At 33.7% G+C, this 24,997-nt stretch overlaps 3 protein-coding genes across 4 annotated transcripts; 1 reads left to right on the top strand and 2 right to left on the bottom strand.

The window, feature by feature from the left end:
- The first annotated feature begins 1,759 nt into the window (after positions 1 to 1,759).
- Positions 1,760 to 6,346, top strand: LOC145072984 (serine/arginine-rich splicing factor SR34A-like). Of its 2 annotated transcripts, XM_079019505.1 has the most exons (12): positions 1,804 to 1,897; positions 2,028 to 2,082; positions 3,704 to 3,831; positions 4,016 to 4,081; positions 4,277 to 4,351; positions 4,432 to 4,537; positions 4,677 to 4,723; positions 4,810 to 4,867; positions 5,377 to 5,426; positions 5,708 to 5,826; positions 5,909 to 6,023; positions 6,112 to 6,346. In XM_079019505.1, exons 3-12 carry the CDS (start codon positions 3,745 to 3,747, stop codon positions 6,124 to 6,126), a joined length of 738 nt encoding a protein of 245 aa, XP_078875631.1. In that variant the 5' UTR covers positions 1,804 to 1,897; positions 2,028 to 2,082; positions 3,704 to 3,744; the 3' UTR covers positions 6,127 to 6,346. The 2 variants fall into 2 exon arrangements, with proteins under 2 accessions (XP_078875632.1, XP_078875631.1); XM_079019506.1 differs by lacking the exon at positions 2,028 to 2,082 and having other exon boundaries at positions 1,760 to 1,897.
- A 3,750-nt stretch (positions 6,347 to 10,096) lies between these two features.
- Positions 10,097 to 10,838, bottom strand: LOC145074707 (uncharacterized). Its single transcript, XM_079021039.1, has 3 exons — positions 10,680 to 10,838; positions 10,375 to 10,587; positions 10,097 to 10,283 (listed from the first exon to the last, which is right to left on the bottom strand). Exons 1-3 carry the CDS (start codon positions 10,746 to 10,748, stop codon positions 10,230 to 10,232), a joined length of 336 nt encoding a protein of 111 aa, XP_078877165.1. The 5' UTR covers positions 10,749 to 10,838; the 3' UTR covers positions 10,097 to 10,229.
- A 367-nt stretch (positions 10,839 to 11,205) lies between these two features.
- LOC145073514 (uncharacterized) lies at positions 11,206 to 13,430 on the bottom strand. The gene is made up of 5 exons (XM_079020064.1): positions 12,760 to 13,430; positions 12,515 to 12,677; positions 12,269 to 12,445; positions 12,102 to 12,185; positions 11,206 to 12,014 (listed from the first exon to the last, which is right to left on the bottom strand). Exons 1-5 carry the CDS (start codon positions 13,083 to 13,085, stop codon positions 11,460 to 11,462), a joined length of 1,305 nt encoding a protein of 434 aa, XP_078876190.1. The 5' UTR covers positions 13,086 to 13,430; the 3' UTR covers positions 11,206 to 11,459.
- Between the last annotated feature and the right edge of the window lie 11,567 nt (positions 13,431 to 24,997).

The raw sequence follows: 24,997 nt of genomic DNA, 5'->3' as shown, positions 1-24,997 counted from the left end.
TTTGTTTATTAGATAGGATATATATATATATATATATATATATATATATATATATATATATATATATATATATATATATAATTGTTATAAATTAGATCATTCAAATGAATATGTTTCAAGATATGTTATATCGTTGCACCATATTCATTTGAAACCCATATAACTATTCATTTTCACATAATTAATAATAACCACTCAAAAGTTTTTCTAACTTATGATAATTAATAATACTAATTACTCTAACTGTTTAATATTAATATATATATATTAATATATATATATATATATATATATATATATATATATATATATATATATATATATATATATATAGGTCATATTAGTAGAGTTTTGAGAATTATAGGTGATTGTGTGGTAGATTGAAGGTTGTTAAATCATATGAAGGGATATGATGTCTAGATGCATGTGAGATATATATAATTATCTTTAAGTTTTCTATAGATTTTTCTACAATTGTATTGATATTATTATTATTTTATTGGCACAATTATGATCTTTATTTTGTGCATTGTCTAATTTACCGAGTCTCTTAAAATATATGAATTGTAATAGAAACGTATGATGATGATATTTTTTCAAATTGTTGTTTGCTATCTTTTTTAATCCCCCACAAAATAGCTAGACTTAATGTATTGAGTCACGATGAGTATTAAGCTAAAATATATATTTTTTATGTTTTTTTTTTCATTTGTAGGAACATATAAAGAAATTAGGCAATGCAAAAAAAGAGACGAACACCGTCAATGTTTCAGGAGTTCTTTTGGAACTAACAAACTTTGAACATTTATATGCATGAACTATTCACAGTATTAGTGAGTGACATGAATACCATTATGTTAAGCAAATATTAATTTTCATTGAAGTCATGAGACTTCCATTTAATTATAACTTAATTACATATTTATATTTATATTTGTAAATATTATACTACTACGTTTTATTTATATTAAAATATTGGACGTTATGTGAAAACTTTATGAGATGAGTAAAAAAATATGGTTTTTTAACTTATATTTTATAATTAGTAAATACTTAAATTAATATAATATAAATTATGAATATTAGATAATTCAATAGGTTTAAACTAAATGACTTTTCATTTATTAGAGTAAATTACATGAATGGCCCATATGGTTTGGGGTAATTTGCAAGTTTGGTCCCTAACTTATTTTTTTAACTTTGAAGGTCCTTACTGTTTGTTTTCGTTACATGTTTGGTCCTTACAGTTTGCTTTTGTTACACGTTTGGTCCCTATCTTACTTAAAAAGACTATTATTTAAATAGAGAAAAATAATGAGGTAGGTAGGGTAAGATGAGGGGGGTGAGGTTCGGGATGTGTTTATTTAAATAAATTAAAAAATCAATGGCAAAATAGTCTTTTTAGCTAAGATAGAGACCAAATGCGTAATAAAAACAAACAGTAGGGACCTTCCGAGTTAAAAATTTAAGTTATGGATCAAACATGCAAATTATCCTAAACCATAGGGACCATTCGTGTAATTTCCTCCATTTAGATATAAATTAATTGCACAAATATCATTCATATAATTTTATTTTATTTATATAAGTTTCAAACATATGTTATCTTATAAAAATTCTAATAGTACGGTTTAAAAATAACAATTAGTTTGTATAACGATAGTTATTATTATTATTATTTTTTTAACGATGATAAATTCTTAAAATAAAATAGTTTACGGACATGTTACTGATGTTAGTACGCCCGATAAGCGTAAGCCCAACAGGCCCAAAGAGTAGAAGAACTTCGTGTTTATTCCGTAAGTTCAACTTCACAAACAATCAGAGTAAGTCAAAAGAATACATTCGGGAAACGGACGTCGCGAAGTTTATTTTCCATTGCCGCTCGATTGATCAGGTATTTGATTCATACTTCTACGAATAGTATATCATATTCTTCAATAATGTTCGATGAATCACTGTTAATCCGTGTAAGATTATGTATACGGTTTGAATCACAGCATCCTTTGTATGTTCCTATGTTACAGCGAAATAAAGGGAATCAGAAACCCTAGGTGGAGTGGTTTTCCACCAATACTTAAAGTAAGAAGATTTTTCTTTTCATTATATCTTAACGGATCTTCATTCTACATGGATTAAATCCATTGTGACAGTGACTGTGTAATTCTGTGGCCATGTTATAGCTAATTGACTCGTAATCCACTTATCCTTTGCGAGTCATCAACTTCGGTTGAGTCAAGACTCCCATACAGATATTTGTATGGCATTTCAGTTATCGATTTCTGGAAATGCATAACGCATAGGTTTAGAAAGAATCTTGCGTCCATCTGCTGGGATTTGAGTTTCCTTAGTCACATTTCAATCTAAGAATTGACACTGACACACTGTTATCTTGATTCTTTGGCCCCTAAGTTAGCGCTAACATCTTGATATACATGCCGTTAGAGAGATGCACTATGTGTTTAGTCGATTATATGAATTTAAGGTGCTTCCAAGTGTATATTTCTACCCTATAGCCAACTGGTAGAATTCTTACCCATGCTGTTTTAGAACTGAGTTAGAGATGAAGAAACTACATTTACTTTGAGAACTGCATTAAAGTTGTTTCTTCTTGCAGCTTCAAGAATAACTGAATAAGGAACCAAAAGGAGATTATAAGAGAGGGACAAACTGGCTGTTTATCTTGAAATAAATACATAATTATTTGCACTTTGCTGCATATAAGGAGTTAAAACAACAACAAATATACCAAGTTCCTGTAAGGTCGTGGGGTAAGAGCCTAAGAGGGAGGCTGGATGCAGATAGTATTGCCTCTACCTCTTAGTATTTAGTAATAGTACTAATAGTAATAACTGAAATTAATAAGAGGATATATACTTAAATACACATAAACATAATATAATGTAAGTAACACGACTTCTGTTACCCCACAACCATAATTTTATGTCTCCACTCCCTCAGATAATGCCCTCAAAGAGTGTCAATTCCATGTCTAACTTCACACTATCTTCCCGCTTTCTTCTCTCTCTGGATATGATCCTTAAGAGTTGAAAATAATATTGGTTCTTTTTCAAATTAAGTGAAACTAACATGAGTCTATATTCACTTGAAAAATCACATCAACGAGGTAAATTTAAGTATGTCTGGTTTCAGCTGATCTTTGCTTATATAAATGCATTAATATATGGAAATTTTACATCATCTCATGACTCAGATCTTTCTGTTTATGATGCAACCACAAGGATCCAAAATGTAGAAAAATTAGTAAAGTACGAGTGCATTTAAGAATATATACAACCACGATGATACAAAAATTTATAATCAAAGTGTAACTTCAAAAACCATGTAAACAACATATCTCAACATATTAGGGTTTAAAGATATGCTAGATTTTCAAGATATACAGCCACAGTGATCCAAAATGTTAATAATCAAAGCATAACTTAAAAAAAAAAAAAAAAAAGACATCTTGAAAAGATTAGCAGTTAAAGATACACTAGATTTTTGAGATATATAATCTTGCTAGAAAAATCAGTAACCTCCAAGTTTGGTTGAGAAGATATAGAAGATTGATCCAAAATGTATAATCATCAAAGCATAACTAAAAAAAGTTAAATAACAACATATCGCGAATGGTTTAGACTTTAGACTCTAGAGATTCATTGATTTTATTTATGAGTTCTGATTTTATTTTATTTTGCAGTATTTTGGCTGATTTACTTAGATGTCCATTTGCAACTGAAAATGAGTGGCCGATTCTCTCGCACAATTTATGTTGGGAACCTGCCTCTGGATATAAGAGAATGGGAAGTTGAAGATCTTTTTTATAAGGTCTTTGCTATTTCTCTCTTTTCCTGATCTAATTGAATTGAATATGTTAATATACAATTTCACATTTGTTTATAGTTCTAGAAACCCAAATTAAAATTGAAATTTCACCGATGTTGATTATTATAATACGAATTCAAATATGTTTGATTTTTTTTTTTCTTATGTAAGTTTCGGCTTCATGCAGTATGGGCGCATATTGGACATAGAATTGAAGATTCCACCTCGTCCTCCTTGCTATTGTTTTGTTGAGGTAATGTATTGAAATTTATATTCCATATAATGAAATGGGTTAATGTCATAAATGGGTAACAAGCTATTTATTTTTTCACAAAACACCATTGTAGTTTGTTCACATCTTACCCATTTTATGACGCATTATCACTAATGAAATACTAAAATAGTTTTAACTTTTAATTCTCATTTCTGATTTATGTTAAAATTGTAGTTTGCAAATGCTCGTGATGCTGAAGATGCAATTAGAGGACGTGATGGCTATAATTTTGATGGTTGTCGCCTGAGGGTAACAAGAAACTTTTGACTTTGAATACTCTTTTTTATCACCAAGTCATGTGATTTGACGAAAATACCCTTTGTATGCAGGTTGAGCTTGCTCATGGGGGTCGAGGACAATCATCCTCTGGTGATCGTCGTGGCAGTAGCAACAGCAATGGGCGTTCTGGTCTTTCTCGACATTCTGAGTATCGAGGTGCCACCTAAGATATGAATTAAATATAAAATATAAATTATGACATAAAGTCGATATAATTTCCAAATTGTGATTTATTTATATGTTCTGTGTTTGACCAGTTATGATTTGCTTAAAATTTTATATTTGTTGATTGCAGTTATTGTGCGACAGCTACCATCATCTGCCTCTTGGCAAGATCTTAAGGTAACAACTAACAACTATATCTAATGCATTTGACCTAAAGGTCTCATTTAAGTTGACTTTTTTTGACAATGGGAATAAAAATTCAGGATCATATGCGCAAGGCTGGTGATGTATGTTTTGCTGAGGTTTCCCGTGATAGCAAGGGTATGAATTATAATTAGTAGGATAAAAATTTGTTTGTTGGTTGGATGGAATGGAATCGGTAGCAAGGTAATGGAATGAGTCATTACATTCCATAGTCTTGTTTAATTGACATGTAGGAGTGGAATGAGTTCTCATATTTTAAGTATATACAATACATAATATTTAACTCTAATGTATAGCTATTTTAATTATAAGTAACGAACTTTTATTTACAAAAATAAAGAAAATGAACATAAAATTATAATGTAATTAAAATAGTGAAACTTTATAAAAGTTTATATAAAATAAGAGTAAGTTATATTGCAATACTTCCTTCTATAATTGAACGGAATATACTACTGAAAACATCTCATGGTAATTGGTGAAGGAATGAAATTTAGCAAACCGAAAGGAATCACATTCCGATGGAATGAACCATTCCATTCCTTCTCTGATTCCATTGTTCCAAACACTACTTTAGTTACCATGGATATCTTATTCTAGTTCAAATAACAAGGTTTTATTTGTAGGGACATTTGGTCTTGTTGACTATACCAACTATGACGACATGAAATATGCTGTAAGTGCTCTTATACATGAGATCTGTTTATTTTTTTCAAGACTGAATAAACCGTCTGAATGAGACAAATGACGATTTTACCCTTACATTCCAAAAAACAAATTTCACATTATCCATCAAGAAGTTGGGAGGAAAAAAGAAAGACAAACAGATAAGATAAAGTGCTGGTGTCTTAATACATTAATAAGTGATTTTGTCCATATTAAGTCAAAAAGAAACAACCCCTTGGTGTGTCTTGACTTAATTTATTCAGCATGTGATGTGTGTCTTTTGTTACTCAGATAAGAAAGCTTGATGACACTGAGTTCAGAAATCCATGGGCTAAGACTTATATTAGGGTAAGGAAGTATGAAAATAGCCCTTCCAGAAGTCCAAGTAGGAGCCGCAGTAGAAGCAGAAGGTATCAACAAATTCCTTTTTATCATTTTTATACAATTTCATTTTTTTTTTGTTTTTTGTAAAAATGTTTCATCTTTCTACAGCAAATCTTTGGAGCGATCTCGATCTGTGTCAAGATCACCTTCAAAATCTAGGTCAGCATCTCCAGATGAGCCAGCAAGGTCAAGGTCAAAGTCAAAGTCAGAATCACCGGCTCCGGTATAACATGTATTCCGATCATATGGTGATGGCTCTGTGTTTTATTTTCTAAGTGCATTGATTTTACTTGTGTTGTATTGTTTTTCAGGGCCAGAGTCCATGAGTCGATCACAATTCCATTCTGGGTTTTGGTGCTGGAACTATTAAGAGTTGTTATGGGGATGAAATGTTTTTAGGAAGTTGTTGTTGGATTTGGATGATAAGAAGATTAGATGGTTAAACAACCTCTTCAAATCTGTCTTGGTCATGTTTCTGTATAGAGGCTCACAAAACCTGGCCTTGGTTATTGGTTAATCATGTCCTGCGGCATTTGTTTTTTTTTAGACATTTACCTAGAAAAAATTAACAAATCTTCTACTCTAATCAATAATTTTATTTAGTTATAAAATACAAAAAGAAAAAAAAAAGGAAAAATTACCTACAAAGCATATGTATCACCACTTTACCGTAGAAAATGGACAAATCTCGTCTCCCATACCAACTTTATAAATCTCACCATGTCACACTCCTTTGAGCAAACGTCATGTAGCTTTGACGCAAGAGTGCAACTTTGGGCCTATCTTGTGTTATCGCGGGCCCTAACTTCCTTTTGTAGTCGTAGGTATAGAAGAATCACATAGTTCACAAGATCCACTCTTCGTCTCATCATGGAATACTTGCGTACTTGGTTGCATCATTCGCTCTATCCGAGGGACATTAAGGAAATCTCATATACATTGTTGATCCTAATAAGATCGAGCCCAAAGATAATAAAAGAAATGAAAAATTCTCATCCATCATGAAGGTCATAAGAGTGCTACACCAACCAAAGTTAGCGCAAATCTTGGTCACGTCCTGGTAAGCTGACTCCACTGACATACCCATGTTCGGAACATTGCTAGGGCAGCAAGCAAACAGACATCTACTGATCCACGCTCGAATGGGGACCGTTACAGTATGTACATGGGGTAAGCACATTAGGCACAATGTTTAAACAATGCTTCAAACAATAGCTCAAACTCATTGAAACATAACTTAAAAAAACCAAAATGATGATTTAACTCCAACCAACCTTTAAAAAGGTGTGTTTTAGAGACCTCTATATATTTGACCTTCATAGTGTTAAATTTGAAGGTTTGTCTAAGGATTCTTGGTCTTCAAACACAAAAATGGTGATAACTGAAGGATGATTGGAGTTGTTCCTAGAGAAATCTCACTTCCTTTCATACTAGAAAATAAACACAACTTCATACTAGCATACATGCTCCATCCCCAAACAACATTCTAATGGGACTACCATGAATGCTTAAAGTGTAGGGCCGTAGCCTCAACATTAATGGCTTATGTAACGACCCGAAAATCCAAACTATGTGTTACAATATGTATTTGGTGTAAATACATGTAAGGATGAACCCAAGTAGTCAAGAGTTAACATTTTTGGTAATGTAATATGTATATCTTTCTACTTATTGCTTTATAACAGAAAATGTATAACTTTAGGCAAAATACTATTGAACACAAGTTGTAGTTCACTCCGAGATGGCCGCGTGGACATAAAGTTTGCGAAAATCCAAGTTCGTATGAAAAACGTTATGGTCGTCCGAAGTTGAGACAAAAATCGTTGGGAAGATGTGATGTGTTTGAGATATGCACACGACGTGTCTCCATTGAGTTTGTAAAAAAACAAAAAAAAACCTTAAGTCGACTAATTTCATCCCATTTACATACCCAAACATCCTAGAAGAAGTGGGAACAAAATATGGTTCAAAATTGGGGGTTTGACAAGGAAAAGTCTAAAGGAGGCTCAAACATCAATTTCTTCGTCGTATGTGTAAAGGGTAAGGTGTTGTTTGTTTTGGAAGTGGTTAAACGTCTTTTGTTTTTTTTCCATGTTTGCGGAAGAAGACGTGCACTTGAGAAACGTCTACCCGTCAGAAGGGAAAAGTGCTCAAAAAGTACTTTTGTAGAAAAACAAACAAGACCTAAGCGTTTAATTCGTTTAAACCTTCAAATTATGTGCGGGTATTGGGATGAAACCTCGTAAACTCCATAACAATATTATGTTTAATTAAGTATTAATCTTGATGTTTAAGCTAGAAAATATGATTGGTGTATAATTTTGTGCTTAAATTTTCAAATCAAGCTTTAGTGAAATTGTTTATAATGGGGAGGATAAACCCTAATTGGTAAATTGTTGAAAGGTAATTGAGTTAATTAGAGCGCATAGATAACATATTAGTGGAGCTTGATTAGTTTGGTGACAAAAGGTTACCAAGTTTAGTTAATGATCAAGTAAACGTTTACTACAGTTATAGATGGTAATTGAACTCTTGACAAGTTCAGAAAGAAGGCAAAGGCAACAAGTGAAAACTAGAGGCCAAAATGAGATTTAGTTTTCACTAATTAGCCAAGTGAGTACATGTGAATTTCCCGGGTACATAGCAAAGTAACTATTTTATGTAAATGTGAAAATGCTTGATGTCAAGTACTTGAAATCTGAATTTTTATGTGATTATGGTTTTGTTAGAAAATGGGCATTGCTAACAGTTCAATAAGAAAGTTTAGTATACTATATAAGTATTAACCGAGATTGGATTATTCTTGGTTAGCTTCCACTATTATGATTATATGTTATGGATGAATTAATGGTCTTCATGTTATAGGTTCCCATGAGATGAACACGATCATAAGTTCCCATGAGAGGAACAAAATCATAGGTTCCAATGTGAGCAACATAGTGATAGGTTCCCATGAGAGGGACACAGTTATAGGCTCCCACAAGATCTCAGTGACAATACACAATATAGTAACATGTCTCAGTAATGAGACATAGTATAGCAACAAGTCTCAATAATGAGACATAATACAGTAACAATAACAAGTCTCGGTAATGAGACACAATATAGTTTAGTAATGAGACACAGTTTAGGTCCATGTATCAGTAATGAGACGGGGTATAGTGACAGGTCTTAGTAACGAGACACAATATACTTACATGTATCAATAATGAGATGTATTAACATGTCTCAGAAATGGGACATAGTGATAGTGTACAGTTATAGGTCTAAGAATGGGACATAGTGACAATATTGCAACATGTATGGTAGAAGTTTATTTGTGTTTGAAGTGTTATGAGCATTATAAAAATTATGTGCAGGAAGATATACACTTACTGTTTACCAATGGATATGTGCAAAGAATTTTGTATTGTAAATTATGATTTGAATTATTTTTGGGTTAAAACCCATGTACTCATGAGTTTTCGGACTTGCATAGTTTGAGCTGTGCACACATGTATGGAGTTAAAAGTGCACTGCTAGATAAGGACCTTGATTGACTTAAAGAATGTTGTATAATCCCATCACCAAAAGCTCTAATGGTTGTTGATATTGATTTTGTAATGCCAAAAGCTCTAACTCTGATAGTTTGAAGAGGTTTTTGTTAAACTAAATATCATTGTAAATGTGCAACCACAATATCTTAGTGTTTTGAAAATATGGATGTTACATCTTACTAAAATTCTAGTGTCATCAAATGAGATAACTACAACAATTTACAGCCTGATAAAGACGTATTGCGCTCATATCATGGTCATACAAAATTGCAAGTACCAATAAACGACACAATTAGAATCAACCGAGGATGAGGAATTTATATAATGACTTATACCAAGACGATCCTATATTCATAGCAAAAAAACACCTACCAACGAAACACAGTAAAAAACTAAAAAACTTCCACAAAAAGTATCAAGATGTCTTTGCATGGGAACAATCAGATATGATAGGAATACCGCTAGAGATAATCAAAGATATCAACCAGATTTCAGTTTATCTCAGAGTTTTGTTCAACCAAATATGTCATATAGTAACCAATATGTCTTTAAATAAGTGATTCCTCAACCATTAGAAGTTTATAAACACAACGATATCTAGAAACAGCCATTAATTCATGTACTTACACAAGAGTCATGTCAATTCCCACACAAACCAACAGGGCAACAAGTTTAATCATGGACATAGATAGAGAGAGCAACTGATCTAAAATTCTTGCAAACAATAATGGCAATTGAGTTTATGTTGTGCAAGTAAAGATTTAAAGCAAAACTTTGTTAAATTTAAACCCAAGTACAAAATCTCAAACACTGGAAAAATGAAATAGAGAAAACGACTATTGATAACAATCCCGGAGTTTGTGAAAGAACCATTACATACTAAAACAGAATACCTAGTCAAACAAGCTGAATCCCATATCATCATCACTCTCTTCCTTTGCTTCTTCCTGAAAACAAATCGTAGCAGAACAAATTTATTAAACAACCTTATATCAATCGAATAAAGTAAAGAAGCGAAAACACAGGGAAATCGCATACCTTCTTCTCTTCAGCTGCAGGAGCCGCGGCTGCTGGAGCAGCACCGCCACCGGCTGGAGCAGCAACGGCAACAGCACCAGCACCTCCTCCGGCACCGATGTTCATGATGAGGTCGTCGAGGTTCTTCTTCTCACACATCTTGGTGAAGAGACCAGGCCAGTAAGATTCAATGTTCACATTTGCTGCCTTTACTAGGGTAGCAATCTTCTCGGACTACAATCAACGTGAAAAGAAAAAGGGGAAATCAGAGAGATGAAATCAAACACAAATCAAAGGAGAAATAAGCATTCAGGAAGTGAATTTACAGTGATTGCGATATTGTCGTCGTAAAGAATACAGCAGGCATAGGTACAAGCAAGCTCGCTGACCGACATCGCTATGAAAATCTGTTGCTCCTGCCGCCGCGAATTTTCTGATCGAGAGAATGAATAAGCGTTGAAGGAAAAGAGAAAGCATGCGTTAAGTAGGTTGAGATTTAGGGTACAGAACTACAGATTCTACTGGGCTTCGCAAAAAGAGATACATTTTGGAGCTCGATAAACCCTTATGGGCCCAAATCATTCAAATCTCATGTTTTGTGAGAAAAAAGAAAAAAAAAAAAAAAAACAATTGTATTTCTTCTTTATATTACTTTTTAACCAACATAATTATAATTATTCAAACCTTATAGTCCTTGTATTGAATACTAATCAAGGTATGAGCGTGATAAAACAACAATTGCAACCAACAAAACCAAAATGATTCACATAATAAATAATTTCATGTTTTAAACTTTTGACATTTTCTTTTCAAAACTAAAAGGGAAGGAAGGTTTTAAGAGGACATATAACATTTTTATGGGTAAAACTTCAACTCAATTACTTTATTTCCATGGTGAATTACATTCAACAATTGACGGACTCCACACATGATTTTTCTTATTTTTTACTTAAACTTTCGTTATAGGTTCCAAAAAAAATCCACATATTGGTAACTATGTTACATATCATGAACATTTTGATTATACACTACTCTATACATTGTATACCCTCATTTGTTATCAAGAATCTACCAAATTATAACAACTTATTACACCACCAAATCCATCACAATCGTGTCGCCGGAAACACCCGTCTTCCTAAATTCCCAAACCTCCTTGCAACCCCAACCACAACACCCTTTGTCAAAAGCCCACGATCAAGACTACAAGCAAGAACAACCACCCCACAAATAACCAAAATCTTTGGCAAATTCATCCCCCCTTCTTTCTCTTTCTCATCTGCCATTATAGTCTCTGCAACACCTTCATCTTCCTCACAACATTCTAAACAACTCAAGTAATTTTGATCGATTTTGGTACTCATTTCAGCCATGGTTACATGATGTGATTTTGTCTTTGAAGAAGCTCTTTCCTTTTGGTACCAACGGAAACCTTGCTCGATTTTTCTAGCTGTTCCCCACATTCCTTGCCTTACTCCAAACTTTGCAATCTCCCATGGAATTCCCATGTCTTCATGATGGAAGAATATTACTTCACTTGCAGTTTGGTTGTTGTTGTTGTTTCCTTTCTTTGAGTTGAGAGATCGAATGAACCAACTTGAGTAATAAACATCAACGCGACGTGGTTTGTTCTTTCTTGGAACTAAAGGACATGGCACTCCCTTGAACAAGAAATGTTAGTTAGATTTATAAAGAGACCCTTTTAGTAAAAGGGAATGAGAATCTTGTCTGACACAACTTTTTTGTACCTTTGTGACGCAGTAAAAAGATCCATCAAGTTCCCAGATTCTACGGCCGATTGTGTATTCTCTATCGCTGCAAAAGAAGGGGAACTGTGTAGAGATGTGAGAGTAAGAGCATGAATGCAAATGGTATACAGAAGTCACGAGAAAGATGAAGAAAAAACTTGACTCACCCTGCGTATCCAATGTACAACACTCGTTCCGGTCCCTGGAAATTCTTCCAGGGTGGCGGAGTGCAGAAGCATGTCATCCCACTTCAGACGTAAATCGTCATCCCAGAAGAAATCCCTCAAAAGTTCGGGTGTTGCGTCTTCGTAAACAGTTCTGCTGCAATATTGAGGAGGACCAGTCTGCGAATTTGGAGTAAATAAGCTAGCTTCTTGTTGAGAGTTAGCAGAAAATAAGAAAGAAGAAGGTACCTCGAGATCTCTTTGCCATGCTTGGCATGTCATAGTGGGGGTTGATCGGTCCATCATATGCTTCCATGGTGGACCTCCGTCTCTCTTCTCCACAAGATACCATAGACGCTTTAAGTCTTCATCAGCAAGAAGATGGTTTTCTTCTTTATTGATAATCGATGAACTACAAATGAGATAAAACACAAGTTTACTCTTCGCATAATTGAATGGCATCAAACAAGAATCAGAATTTAAGATAAACATACCTGCAACTCGGGTTATCCGTCGATGGCAACTTGAAGGATTCTTTATCTATCTCTCCATCCACGCCACTAGACCTAAAACCATCGTTCGTTCCAGCTTGTATCAATTGTTGCTGAGGATTCTGGTTTGAGTTTGACCCAACTATTTGATTCTCGACTGCCGGCCAATTGAATTTGCAATCGCCGGAGCTAATCCATCTGGGTTTCCACACCCATCCAACTATAATTCCAATAAAGAAAGCAAGAGAAACAGGACCCAGAAAGATCAACATCTCCACAAGAGCTGTGGGTGTTCTTAAAACCTCAGAAAAGGGTTCGACAAGATTCATGATTTGAAGCGATCATGAACATATGTGAAGAATTATGACGTGGGTATGCGAAAAGATTGATCTTTGGTAAAGAAGCGAAGGTTTAAGATAAAGGTTAGGGCAGAAATGAGAAACCTGAAAGGATAAGAACGTAAGAAATAGCAGAGAGAAGGGAATTACTCAAATTAAGGCTGGAAAGATGATCGCAGCCATTGAATTGGATAGAGGGGTGAGGAATCCAAGGTCGGTTTTTGGTCTGCTACTGGTTGTGTGACGGAACAGCATTCAAATGTTAGGCCTATTGTAACCTCTCACGTGGAAGTTGGAATCTCCTTGAGGTTTCTTTGACTAAACCAGCAAACCCCCATGGAATTATACTTGCAAAAGTATATAATATGAAAAATAGTAAATTACAGAAATAGTCCCTGAGGTATGAATCAAGGGCTTTTTTAGTTTTTTCCACCCCTTCTTTTCTTCTTTCGTTCGTGCTGCTGCCATTTGTAATGTAATTATGACAAAAATTAAGACCAACCATTTCCTAAACCACAATTAATCTCCTTCCTCAAGAAAACTCATCTCTCTTCTTCACCATAATCCCCCCAAATTGCTTCCATTGGTATGCGTTGAGCCAAAAGATCTACAAAGAAAAGACTTTATGATTACCATTGACTATCATATGTTCTCTTCTAAAGCAACTATTGGTCAACATTCTAGCTCAAGTAAGATCATCTTCCTTCATTGATTTTCAATGCCAAATTATGGTTCCTCTACAAAATTTTATACTTATAATTGCATATAATTTTATTATTCATTTATATATTGGTTAGCAGAAATATTTTGTTTAAATTCTAAATAATTTCTTTGATGTTTATATAGTTGCAAGGGTTTTCTAAAAGCAACCCAAGACAATTATGCAAATTAACACATTTCAAACAAAATGTTTACATGGTTATCACAACTAAAATTACCTCATACCTAATGAACCACTTCAACTTAGGAAACCACTAAGCATTATTCATAAAAGGAATGTTATGATTGTAATGATCATTGTGTTAAGTTTACATTAATCTAACATATTTTCATTACATATACAATATTTCAATAAGTTGGATTGTAGAGTACACAAATAGGGCATAAGGAAGCCGCATATATATTTATGGTATGATTCTCTTTTCTCGAGGAAACCCATGAAGCAAGCAAGTTTTGAAGTTGTTGAATTCAATGAATAAATTTCTATCAAGACATTGGGACATTTCTTATTGCATAAATAAAATTAAGAGTGTTTTATATGCAATATGAGTAAGCAACACAATTTTAGTTCAAGAAATAATGATGCAATGCCAAAAAAGAGATCATAGTGATCATCATCTAAAAAGGTTGGATTTTAATGACACAATTTTAGTTCAAGAAATAATGATGCAATGTCAAAAAAGAGATCATAGTGATCATCATCTAAAAAGGTTGGATTTTAATGAGGTGAAAGAAGTTGAAAGTTATGAATCTTATATGTAGCAGAGAACTTATATTGTTTTGTTGAATCATAAATATTCATATTTGAAACTTTCTAAGTAATAGAATGTAAATAAGCATTATGTTATGTTTTTTTTGTTGCAACATACTGAAGCATGTACCCTAGTGTTGTGTATAAAACCAAAAACTAGGGAATCGATAATGAAAACTAAATAAAACCATGATTTCCTTGATTCATTACAAAAAGTGTCCCAAAACATGAAAACCATAATATTCATGTAACTAGAGGATTTTTACAAACTAAATAAAACCATGATTTTCTTAATGTATTAAAAGAAGTGCTCCAAAACATGAAAACCACAATATTCATGTAATTAGTGGATTTTTTAATGAGGATAACAAAGCATCAATTGACACTGACACATAGACATTCATCATCCTCACAAATTTTTAATTGAAACTCCAAACTCAACCAATCAACCTCCCATATGAAAAGATCAATGTCTTACCCGATAGACCAGTAGGTAGTTAGTTAAACTATAATATTATGTAGAATTCTAACTGTAATACGTTTGAAAGTGTGTTGTGATGAAAAGTTTGTTTAAAATTCATAATTATTTGCTTGCATCAAAAGGTCGAGTAGTTCTAATCCTTGACTAAGATTGGGAACTTAGATTGGGATTCACTCCAAGAATATTATATATATATATATATATATATATATATATATATATATATATATATATATATATATATATATAGGTAAATGTTCAAATGAGAACCAAAAAAGGTTAAGAACCGTAAGAACCTCTAATTTTAGATGTTTATAAAGGGTTTAGGATTTAAGGTTTAGGGTTTATGGTGTTTATAAAGGGTTTAGGGTTTAGGGGTTAGGGTTAAGGGTTTAGAGTGTTTATAAAGGGTTTAGGGTTTAGGGTTTAGGTTTACCCTAAACCCTTTATAAACATCTAAAGTTAGAGGTTTTTAAAGTTCTTAACCTTTTTTTGGTTCTCATTTGAACCACTCCATATATATATATATATATATATATATATATATATATATATATATATATATATATATATATATATATATATATATATATATATATATATATATATATATATATATATATATATATATATATATGGAGTGGTTCAAATGAGAACCAAAAAAAGGTTAAGAACTTTAAAAACCTCTAACTTTAGATGTTTATAAAGGGTTTAGGCACTCCATATATATATATATATATATATATATATATATATATATATATATATATATATTAAAAGAAAAAAAGCGTTATTATCGAGTATTTATTTGGTTCTTTGTCAAACTTTTTTAATGATAGAAAAATCATTCCAATAAAAAATGTCAACATGTTTTTTTTGACATGATTATCGTTATGAAATTAAACTCTTATATATGTTTTTGGGAGATATCTTTGGTTTTTCTTTGTACACCCACTATAAACGTAGACAGCGTAGAAATCTTAATTTCAAAAACTATCACCAATTTAAATATAGTTCAAATCGAAATAAGATTTTTCGAAATCAAATATTTAATTATAGTAAAAAATTTCAAAAGTTATTTCACCATTAACCAAATATGGCCGGCCAAGTCATCCGGTATTTGATCATACGAGAAGGGAGCAATGAGGGATTCATCTACAATGGATCGAGATGGGAATTACGAACTTTATAACCCTCTAATGGAAGATGCTAGGAAACGCCAGCAAACTTCCATCTCCAATAACAAATTGAAAAAATATATGACATCCAACTTTTAGCTCGCTTTATTGTCGATGAATTTTGAAACCATGATATTTTGGCTTGGTGGAAATAAAAGGAACCATAATTTTCGATTCTAATCACCATGGCACGTAATGTACTAATTCTTCAAGCTTCTATGGTAACTTCAAAATTCGCCCTTAATGGTAGCATAATAATGGGATGAAGCTCAAAACTCACCGTTGAATCGATGGAAGTATGCATCTGTTTAAAAGATCAATTGGTCGACATTGAAAAGATACAAAATTGCATTTCCTTTAAGGTACCATTTTTACCATCCGTAGAGAGTACATCCATACAAGAGTTTGCACAAGGGATGGTGACATCGATGAAGACATCACTCTAAAGCTTTAGGTTGGGATAAAATCTGATTTCATGAAGACGGCTAATTTCAAGACTATATTTACTAGTATTTTGATTTTTCAGGGTTATGTGATTTGCCTTTATAAGGTTGTTACTTTGTTTGTATATATATATATATATATATATATATATATATATATATATATATATATATATATGGTGAGGTTCAATAGAGAACCATAATTAACTAAGGAACCAATCTTTTTTTCAACTTTTAGAACTTATTTTTTATAAAAAAAAAACTAAAAATACAGAAATTCATAACTTTTTATCCTTTATCCAATGATATAAAATTCGATTTTTTTTACGTCAAATTCACAATGTGAATCTTTGAAAATTCATAACGTGAATCCGGATTCACACGGTGAATCCGAAAAACATTTTTCACATTCACAATGTTAATATATGAATTTAGATATTTTTAGATTTTTTTTTCGATAAAGAATAAGCTCTAGAAATTGAAAAAAAAGATTTGGTTCCTTGAAGAACCCATAATTATGGTTCTCTATTGAACTTTTCCATATATATATATATATATATATATATATATATATATATATAATATTTTTTAAAACCAAATATAAAGCGGGTGTTTATTTGGTTAGAATCTCCATCATATCATATCATATCATACTATATTATAAAGAAAATATTTTTCATTTCACAACATTCATTTGAAACTCTCATATATTTTTCCTTTCATCACATTCATTTGAAACTCTCATGGTTTTTCAATTTCTTTCTAATAATAATTATAAGTTGAATAATAAAGTTAAATAAATATCAAATTTAAAGTGTAATCAAATATAAACTAAATTTCAATATTAAAATAATATCTTTACCTCTACTTATAAAGTTATGTTTTTTAACTTTTAACATATTATACTTAATTTATAAAAGGAATGTTATGATTATAATGATCATTGTGTTGAGTTTACATTAATCTAACATATTTTCATTACATATACAATATTTCAATTTGAATGATGTTGATTTTGGATTTTAGAGTACACAGATATGGCATAAGGAAGCCACATATATATTTATGGGATGATTCTCCTTTCTCGAGGAAACCCATGAAGAAAACAAGGTTTGAAGTTGTTGAATTCAATGAACAAATTTTTATCAAGACATTGGGACATTTCCTATTATATAAAGAAAATTAAGAGTGTTTTATATGCAATATGGGTAAGCAACACAATTTTAGTTCAAGAAATAATGATGCAATGCCAAAAAAAGAGGTCATAGTGATCATCGTCTAAAAAGGTTGGATTTTATTGAGGTGAAGAAGTTGAAAGTTATGAATCATATATGTAGAAGAGAACTTAAATTGTTTTGTTGAATCTTAAATATTCATATTTGAAGCTTTATAAGTAATAGAATGTAAATAAGCATTATGTTATGTTTTTTTTTGTTGCAATATACTTAAACATGTACCCTAGTGTTGTGCACAAAACCAAAAACTAGGGAATCGATAATGAAAACTAAATAAAACCATAATTTCCTTGATTCATTACAAAAAGTGTCCCAAAACATGAAAACCATAATATTCATGTAACTAGGGGATTTTTACAAACTAAATAAAACCGTTATTTTCTTGATGTATTAAAAGAAGTGCTTCAAAACATGAAAACCACAATATTCATGTAATTAGTGGATTTTTAATGGGATAACAAAGCATGAATTGACACTGACACATAGACATTCATCATCCTCACCAATTTTTAGCTGAAGCTCCAAAACTCAAATACTCAACTCCATATGGAAAGGTCAATGTCTTACCCGGTAGACCACTAGGTAGTTTAGTTAAACTATTGTGACATCCCCAATTTCACGGCCAGAAAAGACCGATTTGTTTATGCTTTGTTTTATAACTTAGAGTAATCGTTTAAAGAAAACGGTTGCGGAATTTGTTCCCAAAACAAAATATGATAAAATTTATCAAAGCGTTTCTCAAAGAGAATGTATTTTCATTAAATAATAAAACATCGGGATGTCATGTTCCGATACAGACCAAAAGCATAAACAATATAAAATAGACCCTACAACAATTATTTATAACTACTGATCTATAATCCAAAATCTCTCGTCATGTCCATCAACTTATACCCTTGTGCCATTACCTGTAATGCAAAGAAAACTGAGTGGGTCAGGCTTGGGAGCCTGGTGAGCATATAGGGTTTTCAACCCACAATAATATTATTATTATATTCAATTATCAAACAATTAACCCAACTACCCTTCCCCATTATCTTCTTTACTCTTGAGGTTTTACACTAAGAATCAACTATCATTCATTCAATCATTCCTAAGGATTGACCTAAGGAACTGGCACGAAGTCCACTGCTGCCAAAGTTTATCTCTCAAGTACTAATTCTATAGCTATCAGGCGCTAACTCCATAGTCACCAAGGTTTATACAATAGGCACGAAGTCACATCGTTACCAAGGTTTATACAATAGGCACTAAGTCGCATAGTCACCAGGGTTTAATCAATAGGCACGAAGTCACATCGTCACCAAGGTTTACTCGATAGGCACTAAGTTGCATAATCGCCAGGGTTTACTTAATAGGCACGAAGTCACATCGTCACCAAGGTTTACTCGATAGTAGGCGCTAACTCCATATTCACCAAGGTTTATCTAACAGTAGGCGCTAACTCTATAGTCACTAAGGTTTATCTAACAGACGCTACGTTTCATAGTTGCCACTATTTCATCTACCCATGTTCTACCCAACATATTTTGTAGATAAAAAAAATACATATATAGTTTGAATCATTTAACACCTGTATGAAAACATCAACTCCAAGCCCATCTCAAATAGACAAATAATATATATCACATAGCACGTATTTCATATCTAATACTTTATAATTATGTGTTAGAAGAAAGTAACTACACACTAACACATATAAACAACAATATATATACACATAGCACGTATTTTATAAAATACTTCATGTCTATGTGTAAGATGAAAGTGGCTATACACTCACTTGATCAGAAGATGATCGGACAGCACTACGGCTCTAAGAGTAGATATTCTTCGGAGAAACCGGGATCACTTCACACACCGGGTTTCTCGCGGACAGAGCTTTGCCTCGGAAACTCTTTTCTTCTCGGGATCTTCGGGCTTCGGGACTTGCTTCGGGTCTCGGGGTTGATACCGGGGCTTCGGGGGGTTAAAATAGAGCTTAGAGGGTGTATCGGGAGTGGGAGAGAAGGGATGGAGCAACCATAGTCGGTTGGCCCTTCAAATCTATTTATAGGGCAAATTTGGCCCTTGCCACGTCGTGGCACCCTTCTTCCACGTCATGGGATTGGTCGTCATTGCAAGTTGCATCTGGGGGACTCCCGGAGGTGTCAGGAGACTTGCCACGTCGTGGCACTGCTTGCCACGTCGTGGTCTCTGACAGTTTTGGGGTTTCGCGCCCCGAACTTCAGAAATTCATAACTTTCGCATACGAACTCCATTTTCGACGTTCTTTATATCGACGCGAAGGTGAGATTATGATCTACAACTCTCGTTTAGACTCCATTGGCTAATTTTGACTTTATTTTTAATATATTATAAATATATTACTTATATATTATCTTTAGTAGGCCGGGACAGGAAAACTCCGTTCGAAATTCATAACTCCTTCATCTGAACTCCATTTTCGTCCGTCTTTCCGTTGTTGCACTACTATCGATGATATCTTGAATTCTCATTTAGATCACTAAGGATATATATCTATCTAACTTAAATTCACTATTTACGTCGCGCTAGGTCGCGCTGGGTCATGCCGGTTCTGTCGCGATACTTCGACAGGTCATAACTTCTTCGTTATAACTCGGATTTTGGCGTTCTTTATATGCACGGAAACCTTGTGACATATACTAAAACTTGGTTAAGATTAATCCTTATAAATAATCTTCCATCAAAAAGTCATTTTTGATGCTTATTGTCTCTAAATTGACTAGCCCTAATCTACGGGCGTTACAATTATCTCCCCCTTAGGATGATTACGTCCCGGAATCATCAACGAAACATGATTCGTATACTGACTCCATACATTATCTCTCCATCCTAAGTAATAACCATGATGCTCAATCCTGCATCTGCTCTTCGTACTATGTTGGACTTTCAATCATAACCTTCGAGTTACAAAATAAATCCTTTTTGAGGATTCCTTCTTCTTAGGATAAGTACATTCCTTTATCTATTGTAACAGACCGATGGGTCGTGTCCTGATGACCTCTCATCGTAGTCGGACTCAATTGATATAAACTCTAGGGTCAGGATATCAATCATCTTTTTAGTCATTACCAAAACAATGGTAACGATATACTTGAATAAAAACGAACTCAATTACAAGCTTCTTGGTAACCTTGTGACTTCCCATGATCCAAGCGTGAGTCCTGTGCTTCCAGTAGTATATGCATCTACTACCTTTCACACCTACTCATACTCGTCCCAAGTATTGTCCCGCAGTCGACCAAGTCACCATACAAGAAAATCACAAAACAATTTAACACATACGAATGTGTCCAAATAATCATAAACAATTTCCCTAGACTCTACTAGGACTTCTTCATTGCTCAATCTTCAATCATTAACTCTAATTCAACTCGATTGGTGATGGAAATACCAGACGATGAGACAACTTCAAGAATTTCACCAATCGTTCAATCATCCTGCCAATCGAAGGTGTACTTCAGACGTACCGTACTCCTCTAAACGTACTGTTATTTCATAAGACATACTCTAAAGGCAAGATACCGCTCTTACGATATCTTATGATAGGTGTCATCCACTATCATAAGCCTTCTTCATTTCCTCCATTTACTCAATTTATCTACGAGTCTTCACCATGACCTCTTGTACATCCAAGCAGATATTTGGTGTACCAAGCGAGAATTTTTTTTAAGACAAGAAAGTTTTTAATTACGATAAACGTATAAATCTCCTTATCACCCCGAAACATTTTCATGCTAGTTCTAATTTCGTAGTCGTAGGCTTAGAATCCTAAACACATAAGGTTTCCAAATCCGGTCGGCAAAATAGATCCGAACAAATAATAGCATCAATATAGTTATCACACAAAACATTTAGTACATAAAAGCATTTTAGGCATCATTCCTAAAATAAACTAGTGCTTGTGTCAATTTAGGTGTACTACCTAACATATTTTAGACACATTCCTCACAATCATTAATTAGCATTCTAAGTTTAAGTCTAGAAATTTCCTACAAAATTCCTCGTTCGCTTAAACTAATGCTCTGATACCAACTGTGATATCCCCAATTTCACGACCAGAAAAGACCGATTTGTTTATGCTTTGTTTTATAAATCAGAGTAATCGTTTAAAGAAAACGGTTGCGGAATTTGTTCCCAAAACAAAATATGATAAAATTTATCAAAGCGTTTCTCAAAGAGAATGTATTTTCATTAAATAATAAAACATCGGGATCATGGATGATTTCAGTGATTACACCCTTGAGGGAACCATTGTGTTCTCCAAAGTCGAGGCTGCGGTACCTAGCAGGCCCCTTCCGGTGGTGGGTATGGGGTTAAAGAACGACCCCGCTCCCTTACGTTGTGCCCTAATCACACGCCTGATTTCTGGTTCTCTCTTACCTCTCTGTCTATCTCTCTCTCGCACACACTCAGTGGCTAGGATTTGGGGATGACGGCAGGTTTTGGGGAGTGAAGATCCTGATATAGGGTTTGGCAATCGACAGTAAGTAGTAATATGGGTCGATCTCTGTTGTATGGATAATTTAGATGGCTGTTACAGGCATCAAGAATCCGTAGACTAATCTTCAAGAGTCAAATTTCAAACAAAATTGAACCATGATAAATTCGCAGCAACAAACCAGCATAACCGGTGGTTCTTTTTCCCCCTCCTCTTTGCGATCAATCTGCCACCACCGAGCCCCCTTCTTTCCCTTTCTTCTTCTCCATTCGCTGCCAAGAATAACCACCATGAGGTTCTGATTTAGATGGAGCGATTGAGACCGATGTACAGGTGAGGGAGGCGTGCCCTAGGTATAGAGAGAAATATGAAGTCAAAAATAGTGGAGTGAATGATGAAGTCATAGGTTTATAGAGAGATTGAGAGATTTTAGGAGTTGTTTAAAATAAGAGAATGATTAATTACCATGATACCCTTTTCTTATTTTTAATTCAAATTAATTGAATTTAAACATTTTAATAATAACAAAATTCCTAATAAATTATAGCCTTAGATCTAAGATAATAGATGGATGATATCTGTTCTCGCTTTCTCAACCTTTTATGTGTTCTCATTTGATCCTCCTCATATATATATATATATATATATATATATATATATATATATATATATATATATATATATATATATAATATTTTTAAAAGAAAAGAAAACGTTATTATCGAGTATTTATTACCTTACAAGTCATTTGGTTCTTTGTCAATTTTTTTTAATGATAGAAAAATCATTCAAATACAAAATGTCAAATATTAACATGTTTTTTTGACATGATTATCGTTATGAAATTAAACTCTTAAAATTTTTTTTGGGAGATACCTTTGGTTTTTCTTTGTACACCCACTATAAATCCTACTATAAATATAGACAGCGTAGAAATCTTAATTTCAAAAACTATCACCAATTTAAATATAGTTCAAATCGAACCATGATTTGGCGAAATCAAATAATTAATTACAGTGGAATTTTTCAAAAGTTATTACACCATTAACTAGATATGGCCAACCAAGTAATCCGGTAGTTGAGATACGGAAGCCCGTCTATACTCTACTAGTGGTGAGATACGGGACCTCGCCCACACTCACCTCACTACCAGACACATACAAGTATCACACAGACTGTAACATCCATAAAATTAGAGCAAATTTAAAACTTTTTAAATCATTTGAAAGCTTAGTGAGTTACCCCCAAAATACCAGAAATCATGATCGTCAATCGAGGAAGTGTACGGTCACGCCTTTGCCTACCCACGGCCATCCGCTGAACCTAAAACAATAAACTGAAACTGTAAGTCCGAAAGCTTAGTGAGTTACCCCCAAAATACCGATACACATACAGTCCACATCAATATCGACAATATCATAACATAACAAACTGAACAACATGCGATGGGTCCACAGCTTTACCACTGGATTACCCCTAAGCCCACAGTGTGAGTCTGGATTACCTTTCGGGCCCACAACTCACATCTGGATCGCCACCGAGCCCACAGTACGAGTCTGGCATGCCCTACCCAGCCCTCAACTCGTATCTAGAATGCTCCCGAGTCCTCAGTATGAGTTTGGCATGCCTTGCCCAACCCTCAGCTCATATATGGAGTACTCTAGGGTTTATTGGCTACTGCACGGAGCAGTACAACCTCAACCCATCCCACATAACAATATAACATGTCGACATATAACATAACTAATGCATATACATATAATCATACAGTATCACAGGTGATCCTACAGATCTACCCGACTAGCATATCAACTGGCATACATCACTAACTCAATCCCAACATATCAATAACTATTAGGATATCAAATCCAATGGGTCGGCCTTAGTGCCCTAGACCCCTTAGTATAGTGAGGATAACTCACCTTGCAATGTCGGACTGAACCATGAAATCACACTCCCGAAACACTGCCCCAAGCTCCAACACCTATAACCATCAATGATCCAATTCATAAATATCCGTGTACCAATTATCCTCAAAAGTCAAAACGGTCAACCCTTGGTCAAATTCAAAGTCAACTATCAAGTTCAACAGTCCATGTTGACCTCAACTCGTCGAGTACCCTCAGCTACTCGCTGAGTTCCTTGCATACTTGCCAACTCGCCAAGTTGTTCATCCAACCCGTCGAGTTCATGACCATCTTCATATGACTCGCCAAGTCTACCATGTGACTCGTCGATCCCCTTTAGTCTTCATCCATACATATGCTTTTTAAGTCATGCCAAGGCTCCATATTGCAGATCCAAGTTCCCAAGGCATGCTTAGCACGTAAAGTTGCAAACTTTATGTGCATACAAGGCTCTGATGACTCAAAATGCCAAAACCAAGCTTGAAATGGGGTTTTACACTTAAGGAGGGGTTGATGCTTGCCAATGCTGATAGCTTTATAGACTTACAAATCAAAGAGAGTTCATATATGAAGTTACAACTTCAGATCTGAGCTCGTACCCAAGGATAGCTTCATAACCAAGCCAAGAAGTCCTAAACTTCATCCAAAGAGATCTAGAAAGGAATGAGGCCAAAATCAAGAATTGATACCTCAAATGAAGCTAGCTGAAATAGACTTTAGAAC

The sequence above is a fragment of the Lactuca serriola genome, chromosome 9, assembly GCF_051521515.1.
Source record: "Lactuca serriola cultivar US96UC23 chromosome 9, Lser_US96UC23_V15, whole genome shotgun sequence".
Lineage (NCBI taxonomy): Eukaryota > Viridiplantae > Streptophyta > Magnoliopsida > Asterales > Asteraceae > Lactuca > Lactuca serriola.
Note: the sequence above shows the minus strand (reverse complement) of the source record. Positions and strands in the feature narration are given on the sequence as shown.